General features: G+C 42.6%; 1 protein-coding gene across 2 annotated transcripts in view; it reads right to left on the bottom strand.

Annotated features, from left to right (window-relative positions):
• Positions 1–12797, bottom strand: part of P2RX1 (purinergic receptor P2X 1) — a 93377-nt gene that overhangs the window by 13771 nt on the left and 66809 nt on the right. For both annotated transcript variants that reach the window (XM_083174139.1, XM_083174140.1), the window contains 3 exons: positions 9662–9803; positions 6841–6968; positions 1472–1562 (listed from right to left, as the gene is read on the bottom strand). In XM_083174139.1, coding sequence (XP_083030265.1) covers positions 1472–1562; positions 6841–6968; positions 9662–9803 — 361 coding nt within the window. The remainder of the gene's footprint in view (positions 1–1471; positions 1563–6840; positions 6969–9661; positions 9804–12797) is intronic.

The raw sequence follows: 12797 nt of genomic DNA, 5'->3' as shown, positions 1-12797 counted from the left end.
TCTCTCTAATTTCAGTGCATGTCCTTGTGTTCTGTTGCTCCTCTTCCTGTGAAGAATGTCTCTCACTTGTACCTTGTTAAAACCCTATGTATTTGCTCTTTCAATGTCCGCTTCTCTGATTCCACCGCCTCTTCAATACCTCTATCAGTTCCGCAAGGCTTAGTTTCAGGACCTTTACTTTTCTCAATCTATACCTCATCTCTTGCCATCTCATCTTGGATGTCTTCTCGCCATCTCAAACTCAATATTTCCAAAACGGAATTAATCATATTCCCACCTGCCTAGAGCAGTTACCATTCTGATATCTCCATTACTGTTGACAACTCGACAATCTACCCTACCCCACAAGCTTTTTGCCTAGGGGTCATCCTCGACTCCAAACTGTCCTTTGTTCCCCACATTCTAACTGTCTCCAAATCATGTTACATGTATCTATAAAAAAAATCAGCTAAATCTCTAATTCAGCTAGACAGCTAAATCTCTAATTCATGCACTCACTACTGTATAGCCTGCATTGACTATTGCAATAGTCTCCTTACTGGTCTTCCTAAGCACAGACTCTCGCCACCATTTTAAATGCTGCTGCTTGGCTGATCTTCTTAGCAAGACGTTCATCTGCTGTTCTTCTCTGACAGTCCCTCCATTGGTTGCCTGCCTTTTACTGTATTCAATATAAAATACTACTATTCACATATAATTCTATTAACCATACTACTCCAACTCCATTTCTTTACTTATCTCTAAATAGGTCCCAACTCGACCACTCCGCTCTGCGCGAGATCTGCGTCTGTCTTCTGCACGGATTACTAGCTCCCATTCACTATTACAGGACTTTCATTGGGCTGCCCCCACCCTATGGAATGCGCTTCCACACACAATAAGATTCTCCACTAGCCTATCAACTTTCAAGCATTCCCTGAACACTCACCTCTTCAGGCAAGCCTATCATATTTAAGTGCCACACACATAACTCTCTAAGGCACTTATGTATTATATAGCTTCCCTTCTGGACTTGCAGCTTGGTGGGACTGCTATGCTATTACAGGTGCCTGTAATAGGGTTTCCCTACTATGTCTCTATAGATTGTAAGCTTGCAACAGGGCCCTCCTACCTCCATGTCTGTTATTACCCAGTTTGTTCTATCGCTGTCTACAATTGCAAAGCGCAATGAAATCTGTAAATAAATATGTGATCCTTACTAAATCAGGCCTAAAATCCCATGGAGTAAGCACACAAGGCTAGTACCATAAAACCACTACATATGATGACAGTTACCTGGTCCTTTATAGTAATCCACTAAATGCAGCCACCCAGTAAGTGAGGATGCTTCATGTAGTGGGTCCCGCATACAATATAGTAAGCTAAGTTAAAGACAAAATTTTATGTCCGTGTGTTATTTTACCATGTTAAAAATATAACTGCAGTTGGCAGAAGTATGTATATAGAAATAATGAAATATTTTTTACATTACCTCTCCATTCACAAGGATGTCAATACGAATACCAAACACCTTGAATAACGTCCTTTTCATTTTTCCATCCTCTTTGTAATATCTTGCATATCTTGGAATTGCAAAGTTTTGAAAGATATATTAGTAAACCCTTTATAAAGAATTATTAAAGTTTTGGCTACATAATATTCCCCACAGTTTTTGGAATATACAGATAAGGGATAATCAACCTGTATATATATAAAATACACTAATCATCGGCACTTAACTTTCCTAGTTTTGGGGTGCCCTATGGTTTGTGACCACATTGTTTAAATACAAATCACAGGTGCTCTGTTAATTAACCATTTAATGTAATGAACTATCAATTAAAAGCAGTGTAGATTTTAGCCCTTATTCTGGTTCACTTGCAAAATTCCTTCTCAAATGGATAAAACCGTGTGCATTGCAGGTGGAGCAGATGTAACAGAGAGAGTTAGATTTGGTGGGTTTTTACTTCAAAATAGGATCTATATTGCAGTGTAAAAATAAAGCAGTCAGTATGTTCCCTGCACAGAAACATAATAACCCACCCAAATCTAAATCTCTCTGCACATGTTACATCTGTTACATCTGCCCCCCCCCCCCCCTGCAGTGCACATGGTTTTGTCCACTTGAGAAGGAATTTGCCTTTGCGAGTGAACCAGAATAAGGGCCTTAGTTCATGTATGTATTGATCAATGCAATTAAGCCTGCAGTGAGTGCAGAGCCCCTGTGATAGATATATAGATATATATTGTAGGGGCTCTGCACTCACTACATTAACTGATATTAATAAATAGTGGAGATTTAATTCATGAATTGATCAATGCATTTAAGCCTTTTCAGCAGGTCCTAACACTATTGTTAAAAATGGCTACAACATTTTGCGCAATAGTGTTAGGACCTGCAGAAAATCTAAAAATAAAAACAAATAGTATTTTATGCTGAGTGCAAAAAAGACCATGGGGGTCATTCTGGTTGACCCGAAAAGCTGTGAAATTCACCTCAACTAAATTCTGCACGCACAAAGGTCTGCCTGCTGCCAGCAGACTGCACCCACACGCATGTGAATGGATGTTTTGCATAAACATCCATTTGCATCAACCATTTTACGTCAACCATCAAATGATTTCTATAACTCTCTGGTGTTTTGGATCTGCGGGCTCCCTGTACAGGAAGTGAGCGGGCAGCTGACATCCGCTGACATCAGCTGTCCACCACCCCCCTGCGTCACAGGTGAATTTCCATGGGAATGCCCATGAAATGCTGGGCGTTCTCACGGGCGCGACCACGGCCACCTCCCCACGCCCCCCTGCACTGCTATGTAGGAGTGGCTGGCAAATAATCAATTTGCCGTGGCTGCTCACACAATGCTTGCTGCGCATGCGCATAAATGTTTATGCACATACACAGTCATGAAACATCGATCCCCTGTGCAAATGCGCATCGAATTTTACAGCAAATAAAGATTTCTTGGCCCATATAGTCTGCCCTAAACATCGGTAAAACCAGGTGGCACTGCAAGTTGGGGCAGATCTGAAATGCCCAAACTCAGTTTAAAAATAAACCTTTCTACTATGTGTGGCTAACATGCACAATCAGACCATATATATCCTGCAAGAAGCAAACACATATCTGTATGTACACATAAAGGTTTTCACCTCCTATAGTTTATTTTGTTTTTAATGTTGATGGGGGATAAAGAGTGTGGGATGTAATATGTATTCACGTACATATGTCACCATGCATTAGGGTCAAGAAATGTTACGCAACTGCAGCATATTTACTGATGAGCGCCAATAATTCCCTTCTGTATTAAAGGTCCAATATGGGGTCTCTTGTATGCCACCCTTATTTGCCCAGGACTATACTCAGCACACAACCATTTCAAACCGCCACATCTGAAGCCACCATCTAACTTGTTACGCATACAGATGGAGCACTTCTCAGCCAGCGCCCGGGCTTGCCAGAATGCCCCCGCTGGCAATCGCCGGCGGAGAGGCGCTCCATCTGACTGGGATGCGTGAGCGCCTCACACGCATGAGCATCCCAGTTTTTGGGCAGCGTGGATGTGAACCCTGCCTGTCTCCGCTTCAGTGAGATGGGCAGGGTTAGGGGGAGTGCGGGAGGCGGCGGGGACTAGTGGACATCGACGCGGCAGCGAGCATCTTGTGTGCACACGTCCCCTTCTGGCGGCTGGCGGGGGCTGGTGATTGGCGATCCGACCACCAGACCCTTGCTGAATGAGAGCGGCTCCATCTGTATAATATACAAAATACCAATTATGCATTAATGCGCCACAGGAAAAAGGTTTTATTAGAAGTAGTTCTTTTTAGAACAGAAAAAAATAATAAGGTAAGTTTCTATTGGAGATATAATATACTGTTGTTAGTCATGGCCAGCAACAATTTATTTATAAGAAGCCATTTTTTTACTAGTAGCAAATATATTATATTATACAGGAAGCAATTAATCTGTATTTGTAATAGGAGCACCACCTTTAATTTTGTGATGGCATTTATAATATTGTACCCTTGTAATATTATAAGTGTCTGCATGCACAAAGGCACAAGTGCATGTTGGTACTAGTGCTAAAAGTGTGCACTATAAAATGTTTGCAACATATGGAGGTAAGCGGTGAACCAATCAAACTGTTTCTTGCTACAGGTTAGGAGTACAGATCTGGGGGTGTATTTATTATCTGTTGGTTTGTTAAAGCCACAAAACATTGATGGAGTGAAAGGGGCAAAAGAAATGAAAGATAAAACCAGTTTTAAAAAGTATCATTGACAGATGAATAAATAGTAAATATACCCACTGATTTATGAGTGATTTAATTGTTTAGCACAAATCATATTTACCTACTCTCCCAGAATACCCTGGAGAGTCCTCCTCTACCCTGAGAAAATTGTCCACCCTCCCGGATACCACCCTCTTCCTCAATGACAGGAGGATGTGATTCCTGTGATGCTATTCCTGAAACCACACCACTACATCCCAGAGGACTCCTCTTGAGGGTAAGTATGGTACAAACATTTTACAACACACAGGACCCTTATTGTCTTTGTTGACATGCAACAAATGTTTAGCATGCAACATTTCTACTGAATACCTCAAGATAAAAAATAAATCTTAAGGGACATACACATGGGGAGATTTCAGCCCCATTTCTAAGCGATGTGCGGTCCCACGCATTGCTATGGCCTGCCGGGAAAGGCAGTGCTTGCAATGGCTTTCCTGCTAGATCACTGGGCTTTTCATATTAAAAATAGGAAAAGCCCCGCTCAGCACGATCGCTCAGCACACAGCATTGCAGGTGTACAAGTAGTTACTGCGCTGAGTGATCATGCTTAAGCACATTGCTCAGCCATCCTGCACCTTTGTGTACAAGGCTTAGAGTCATATTGCTTAACAACATTTTGTATGCAGTATAACCACTGAACACACTCATGGGGACTCATATATTCACTTGGAAGCTGTTCCCCAAACTGTTGCAGGGGTTCCCATGAATGGGTTGTCCAGTTTATCCCAAACCAGGTTGATGTAATTTAAGTCTGGAGACTGTGCTGGTAATTTCATGCTTTTTAGAGTTTTATGTTTCTACAGTATTCATAACTTCAATAACATTAATTTTCAGTCAATTCTTGGCAATTTTGACCACCTCACAGCTCACAATATTGTTTACCAACATAGGCCAAAGACTGGCTGGCTAAATAAAGCAACAGAGAAGCAGCACAAACACACAGCAGTTATGGTATTAGCAATAACCAACTGAACCAACTGTCAATAGAAAACAATTCAACATAGAAATTTACTATGAATCATGTGTGGACTATCATTGCTCAAAAGTAGTAGAAGTCAGCAGCGGCTCCTAAGTAGGCATAGGAGGGGCTCTGCCGCTAGTTGGGGTCCCGGCACCTGTACAATGCTCAGTAGAAGCTGCAGCCCATTGAACCCAACTAGGGTTGCATTATAATGCAGGGAGTGGCTTTCTACAGAAAGCCAGCTCTCTGCTTTTTGCAGCTCGGACTGCCAGTCCCAAAGAGAGAGAGAACACCTCCCAATGGGACTGCATTTACTGCGAGTGACTGGCAGGTAGGACCTCCATTAGGAAATCACTGCCAGTCACAGTGAAGCCATTGTGCAGTCTCACAGACTGCATCTGGCTTCACCGATACGGAGTAGGGTAGTGTGTGTGTGTGTGTGTGTGTGTGTGTGTGTGTGTGTGTGTGTGTGTGTATATATGTATATATTATATTATATATATAATATATATATATATATATGATTCTATATTACAATTGTATATAGAAAAAATGGGAAGAGACATATCCTGCATGTAGAACAAAATGTAGCAGCGCTAAATACTTAATAAACAAGTGAAAGATTTAAAATTAAAACATTTTTAATAAACACAGAACTTAAAACATATACCAGGAACCACACTGTATGGACTATAAAATAAATAGGGCCCAATAGTGGGGGGAGGCAATGTTTATGTCCCAATTGGTGGCTAGTCGTGCCCTAATTGCATTCCAAAATTAGTTACCGCTGGAGGAAGGAATCTGGACAAATTGTCCCAATAGATCTAATAAGATGTTATGTCCTCTCTAGAAGCATTGTGTAGGTGAGCTTAGCTAGCCAATGATGGATGGCTCATGAGATGGCAAGGTAGCCAGTTGGGAGCCTCAGTATAGAAGGGTGTCCAATTTGTGGGTTCAGATAATGGGTGCACCTCCTGGTATAGATTTTAATTTCTGTGTTTATTAACAATTTACATTTTTAATTGTTCACTTGTTCATTAAGTATTTAGAGCTGCTATATTTTGTTCTTCTTGTATTGTGTGGGAACTGACTAATCCTTCCTTTTTAGCAGCTGCATCTTGCGAACCATCTCATTACCAAAGCACAAGTCTCATTCTGTGCAGAAAAGACCTTGCACAGCGAAAGATTCTCGATAATCGTAAATGTACATTGGTCCTAGTACCTGCGTCCCACTCTGAATAATGCCCTGTGTACAATAACCATGCATTAGCAGCTAAAAGCAGCACATTTTACAGTAGATTCCTACTTTCCTGACAATATGCTCCAAGCTCATCCATAACTGGTGGAACATTAATGACTTGTCATATTCAATTATTTTAGCACTTTAAAAATATAAAAAATTGCACAAACACCCACACCTCTATATTCTGTATGGCACAAGTTTTTGTCTGACTTGGAGATATTCCTCTGGTCACCATGCCCTGCCGATGGAACCCAGCCTTCCAGTAGCAGCAACAGACACCTCCTATAGGCATATCTGCAGATGCGTTCATATCTAATGACATGAATACACCTTTACAAAGTATACACAAGCACCTGACATACCTGAAGTTAAATCCCTGTGAGGCAGAATTCTGATCATGCAGTCCATGAAAATCATATTTAGGTTTACAGTATTTCAATGGCCAATCCAGATCACAGTGCCAGTCTATTACAATGTTAACTGTTCCTCCCTGCAATTGAAGACATAATTACTATTTTGCATGTATAAGAAACAGACTCACTATTATTCATATAAGAGCTTGTGTGAAGTGACCTGTTTTAGAAATTGACACTGGTCAATTGCTAATCTCATACTTACAGGACTTTTTATCATAGTTTAGAAGTAACGGGGCCTACACACGGGGAGATATGCTGAGCGTTCTGAGCAATGCAAGATCGCTCAGCACACAGTGATGTTCTCCCGTGAGAACACTGGCCATGACACTAGCGATTACTAAATTGACATGCTGGATATTCATCGAAGTGCGATAGCGACATGTGGGGCTGCACATAGCTATGGCCCCTAAACACGAAGCGATTTAGGTGCATTTAGTGAGCTTGCTTAGAAAATGCCCTGAAATCACCCCGTGTGTAGGTCCCCATAACAACTGGTATCCCCAATTGCAATTGCACTGCAATTTACCACATGCATAAGCAAATTCAGGGAGGGTTTCCAGTTGCCCAGAAACCTTCCTTCCCCACAGCCTAACCAGCGGTCACTACATGCAATATAAAGGTCGGAATGGAACTACTGCACATGCCCAGAGGCAGTAGATTTTCCTACCAAAGCTGCTGTGTGTGTGTGTGTGTGTGTGTGTGGATGTGATTACTCAATCACTGCACCAGTGGTGGTTTTCTGTTATCAGCGGGCCTGCATATGTCTGCATACTGTATTAAATAAATTGCACTTACTTTGAGGCAGACCATAGCTAGTTACATGCTAATTATTATCTTTCATGGACAATCACTCTAAAAATCAAACATTTGGTAACGCCCTCCAGAAATCCTGTACCCCTGTCACTGTGCCCTTGCTATAAACACTACTGTTCTGCAAAAGTGTTCTTCATGTTGCTGGAAGCCTAATGCTGCATTTACAATATAGTAATTTGACCAAGAGAAGACCAATCAAAGCATTTCTTGCATTGTTGGTCCTACATTGCCAGATAATGTTCATGCCCTCCTGTTACATATGAATCAATTATGATAATCCCTTTCTCCAGCAAAACACTTAATAAATAGACCTGTGAATATAGCCTCAGACATGCATATAGCCTAGTTCACAATATGGAACATGGCTGTGAGTGACAGGAAGAGGCAGAGTGTGACAGGGAAAAAAGGTGGGTGTCGGGTGGAGGGTAACAAGGGCAGCAGTGGGCTCCATAGTCCTCAAGGGCACTGCACCTGCTGCTCCAATGGTAGTTCTGACACTGGTGTAGAAATAGGAATTGCAATGGTTGTCTGTAAACAGGCCCATTATCTTTTATTGCACAACATCACTGTACTCTAAGGGGTACATTTACTAAGATGGGAGATCTATTAAAAATTGCTCTTGGCAACCAATCAGATTCTATTATCTTCTAGAAGGTGATATAGTGCTATATAAGAAGTAGAATCTGATTGGTTGCTATGGGCAACATTCCATTTTCAATAAAACTCCAATGTTAGTAAATGTACCTAAATCATTGACCTTTGCCCCATTTATATTACAGTATATGCAAGTTTGCTTCTTTATTCTGCAGAGACAGATTAAAGGACACATGGGAATGGAGCTGAAGATATTGAAGGGCTTATTATAAGAAGAGAAAAGATTTCTAGTGCTGTGTGGGAAAGGCAAATTTCATAGCTCCTTCTGCCAACCTCCTGCATCTCATTCCCTACGGCTCATGCAGAGAAAAGAACGTGAACAGTGGAAAAAACATCCCAACTCTTCCTCATGCTGGAACAAGCTCCTGTAGACGAGACTCCCCCACCCCAAAATCAGGACTATATTACAATGAGGTCAGTTGTTATATCCTGACATCTTAAGCTATGCTATCCCCACGGTTTGCATGAATACAGGCCATGCATGGTATATAACTCACATACAAAGTCTTAAACCATACTTCTCTGAACATCTCCAACTTCACTTCATTACACATTCTCCGACCTACTACACTCTCCCATAGACTGCCTCCTTACCTGCTCCCTGATCACTTGGCCAATTTCACCGTCTTGATTTCTCCACCCTCTGGAGGGATGCAGTCAAAATCCCGACGGTCAAAATCCCGAATGGGTCAAAATCCCGACAAGGACAAAATCCCGACAAGGACAAAATCCCGACATATAGAATGTACAGGTGAAACAGTCTACATGACTTTCAGTCGAAAGGTGCGAGGTCGACATGGGTTTTTTCACTGTTTTTTGACCTGACATGTGCCGACAGGCGGTATTTCATGCACTACCATCCACTAGGGCGTGGTGGGAGAATAAAATAGTGTGCCGAGCGCAGCGAGGCACCGTGCCCGAAGCATCGCAAGCTATGTGAGTGGCTGCGGTTCACTTCCAACGGTGTCCATGTCGACTGTGTCGACATTCGGGTAAAAAAAACAGTGAAAAAAACCATGTCGACCTCGCACCTGTCGACCGAAAGTCATGTTGACTGTTTCACCTGTACATTCTATATGTCGGGATTTTAAATGTCGGGATTTTGTCCTTGTCGGGATTTTGTCCTTGTCTGTATTTTGACCGTCGGGATTTCATACTGAATCCCCTCTGGAACCCCCTCTGGAACCCCCTCTCACGCTCAATTATTGCATGAACTTGTCTGTATCAGTTTGTACATACTATGCTGTTCTTTCCCCTTTGCATAGTGCTTTGGAACTAATAGGCATTACTGACAGATTACCTTTCGTGCAAGGTCACTAAACTTCTTTCCAGTTTGTTCCACAATGTATCCAAGTCGAAATACAGGACAAAAAGGATCATTATCTTTATCATAAAGACATGTTTTTATATGATCATTGGTTACTGATTCAATTAAATTCTGTCTGAAAAACAGAAACAAACATTAAACCAAACAAAATAAATTACAATACAAGTATCTCTTATCTGAAAACACAACTAGAATGTTTCAAAAAACAGAAAAAAATTGAAACGCATTGCATATTTCTGCTGGGTGATTTTGTAATTTATACAAACATGATGACAAAGTTGTTTTCCGACATTTACAATAAGAAGCACCGCAAGTTAGGCGAGGGATACTAATATAACTATGTCACTTTTAGCAGATCCTATAGCTGGTAATGGTGTCAGTGGTGTGTGATAGATGTTAGTCCACACTGTACATTACTTAGCCAAGTCTATTATGCATGCACCAATGATACAAAGGGGAGCGCAGGTGTTGAGTGAATGATGGAAGCACACACCTTTATCTGTACATACAGTGATGGCCTTGAAGTATGCACATTAGATCTGTATATACAGTAGGTATAGCAGTGGTGGTGGTGGTGGTGGTGTAACTGAGGTATAATTGGAGACTCTCAGGGACATGCTATTCAGCATGGAGGACATGCGCAGACATGCACTCTCTCCTAGCAGTAACTTGAGTATAACATTGGGGAATATTAAAACATATTTAAGGAGATGTAAGGCTTGGTTGGTACTTACAGAAACTCAAAACTCCCAATCTTCTAGTTAATAGAACCCATGCCTGTATGATAAAATGTCCCACAGGGGGCTTGTGCATGGTACATACTGATACTAGTTCCAACCTCCAAGCCAGATCAACTACTAAATTCTCCTGTACCACTATGATCACATGAAAATAACAAGTATATAAAGAAAGGTAAATAAAGGCGATATGGTTTCCATCGCCACCCCTAAATGCCACAGTATGTCAATCATGCTGTTGCTAAGGAGGGATTATGCAGAACTTGCTCTACACATGTGCAGAATAGGTCTTGTGTAGTTCCACCACCATTGGGTTAGTACGGAAACCATTAGGTTACGTACTAACCTAAATCAGGCCCATAGTCCTGGAATTTTGGATTAGGCCTGAATTTCTCCCAGACCTGGTGACAAAGAAAGGGGCTAGTTGGTGTTTGAATAGACTCTACTGGTCGAGGTAGTGGGACTTTCTTGCAAAGCAGTATACAGGACATTTCTTTGTGAACTTGAGCCATGTAAGGGCGATGACATCGTAAAATCTATGCGTGGGAGACCTTGTGCCTTCATCAAACTTATGACACTATGGCCCTTATTCTAGTTGATTCGGACGGATGCGTATTTCGGACAGGAACCGAGTGTTCATAGCCCCGCCTAGCGTACGGATCGTTCACACGATCCGAATGCAGTAAGACGCCGAGCGTACGGACCGCGAGTGGATGTTTCATGTGAACATCTCCTCCATCTGTGGGAACCTCCCCCATCTTCTGATGGTCGCCGACCATCGAATGATGGACCAAGCAGTCAGGCAGCACCGAGTGCTCCAGAGCACTCTGACATGTTTCCGTATGAAAGCAGGGATGTGGGCGGGCAGCTGGCATCCGGCTATGTCAGTGGTCCGCCTCCCACACGTGCGTCACGGCCGCATTACCATGCGTACGCCAGCGTTTTCCTGACTGAAAGTCGACATGCAGGAAGGACAACAGGGTTAATAGGTCGACACAAGCATTACATCGACATGGGGGAGGTCGACAGTCAAAAGGTCGACATGGGGTATTTCACTTTTTTTGTCCTGAATTTCAACACAGTCGACATGGACACTGAAATGTAGCACTGTGTCACCTTGCATGGCTCGCCATTTTATTCTTCCACCAGTCCTTAGTGAATGGTAGGGCATGAAATACCTCCTGTCGGCCATGCGAAGGGACGCAGTGCTACATTTCAGTGTCCATGTAAACTGTGTCGAAATTCGGGACAAAAAAAAAAGTAAATTAAAAAAAAAAACCATGTCAACCTTTTGACTTGCGACCTCCCCATGTTGACCAAATGCTTGTGTCGACCTAATGAACCTGTAGACCTTCCTACATGTCGACCTTCAGTCATGTCGACCTAATGCTTGTCGATCTAGTGACCGTATCCCCTTCCTGGATAACAAAAACTTCCCATGTAACAGACACTTCCGGTAAGTCAAATGGATAGCAATGATGCAATCCAAATACAGCATAGATATGTAACCACGTTCATCTATCCCCAATCACCACCACTCACTCCTATCTGTCACGCCAAATTTGCAGGCTCCATAATGTGACTGCATTATTTCCACATGATAATAATTCATGCAATGGTATGAAAGTTAATATTCAGAATGGAATTGTATTATGATTATTATTATTATCCTCCTCCTTAAAGAAATGCCTCCAGCAACCCAAATCCTCAAAAATAAAAGTATCTGACACTGCAGAGATTTCTCTGTTATCCTCCTAATTAATAAGCCGAATATGCGGCCAGGACCGTGCGTCCTAAACCCCGCCTTCCGTACGGATCGCTCACTCCGTCTGAATGCGGTAAGCTGCTGACCGCACGGAGCACGAGTGGGTTTCTCATGTATACACCTCCTCCATCTCTGGGAACCTCCCCCATCATTCGATGGTCGCATACCATCGAATGCAGGACCGAGCGGTCAGGCAGCTCCCGCGAGCTCAGACCACTCAGGCATTTCTCCGTGCAAAAGCAGGGATCTGGGCGGGCAGCTGACATCCGGCAATGTCATATGTCCACCTCCTACACGTGCGTCACGGCCGCATTACCATACGTACGCCCAGCGTTTGCATGGGAACGCCCATGAAACGCGGGGCGTATGCATATGTTAATGAGGCCAAACAGGCCTTCACGCCCCTCTCCTCCCCCTGTTCGTAGTGTAAACAATTCATGCAGGATTTGGACGTATGTCTCTTTCGCACATGCCCAGATATGCCTCTGCACATGCGCAAACACAAAACATTGGCGGAACGAATGCACGCGGACATATCCGCACCAACCAGAATAAGGGCCTTAGTTTTAACTCTTTGATAAATTCCCCACCTGGGATGAAACGCATT

Source organism: Crinia signifera, chromosome 2 (assembly GCF_055691185.1).
Source record: "Crinia signifera chromosome 2, ASM5569118v1, whole genome shotgun sequence".
Lineage (NCBI taxonomy): Eukaryota > Metazoa > Chordata > Amphibia > Anura > Myobatrachidae > Crinia > Crinia signifera.
This window is presented reverse-complemented; position numbering and strand designations above follow the sequence as displayed.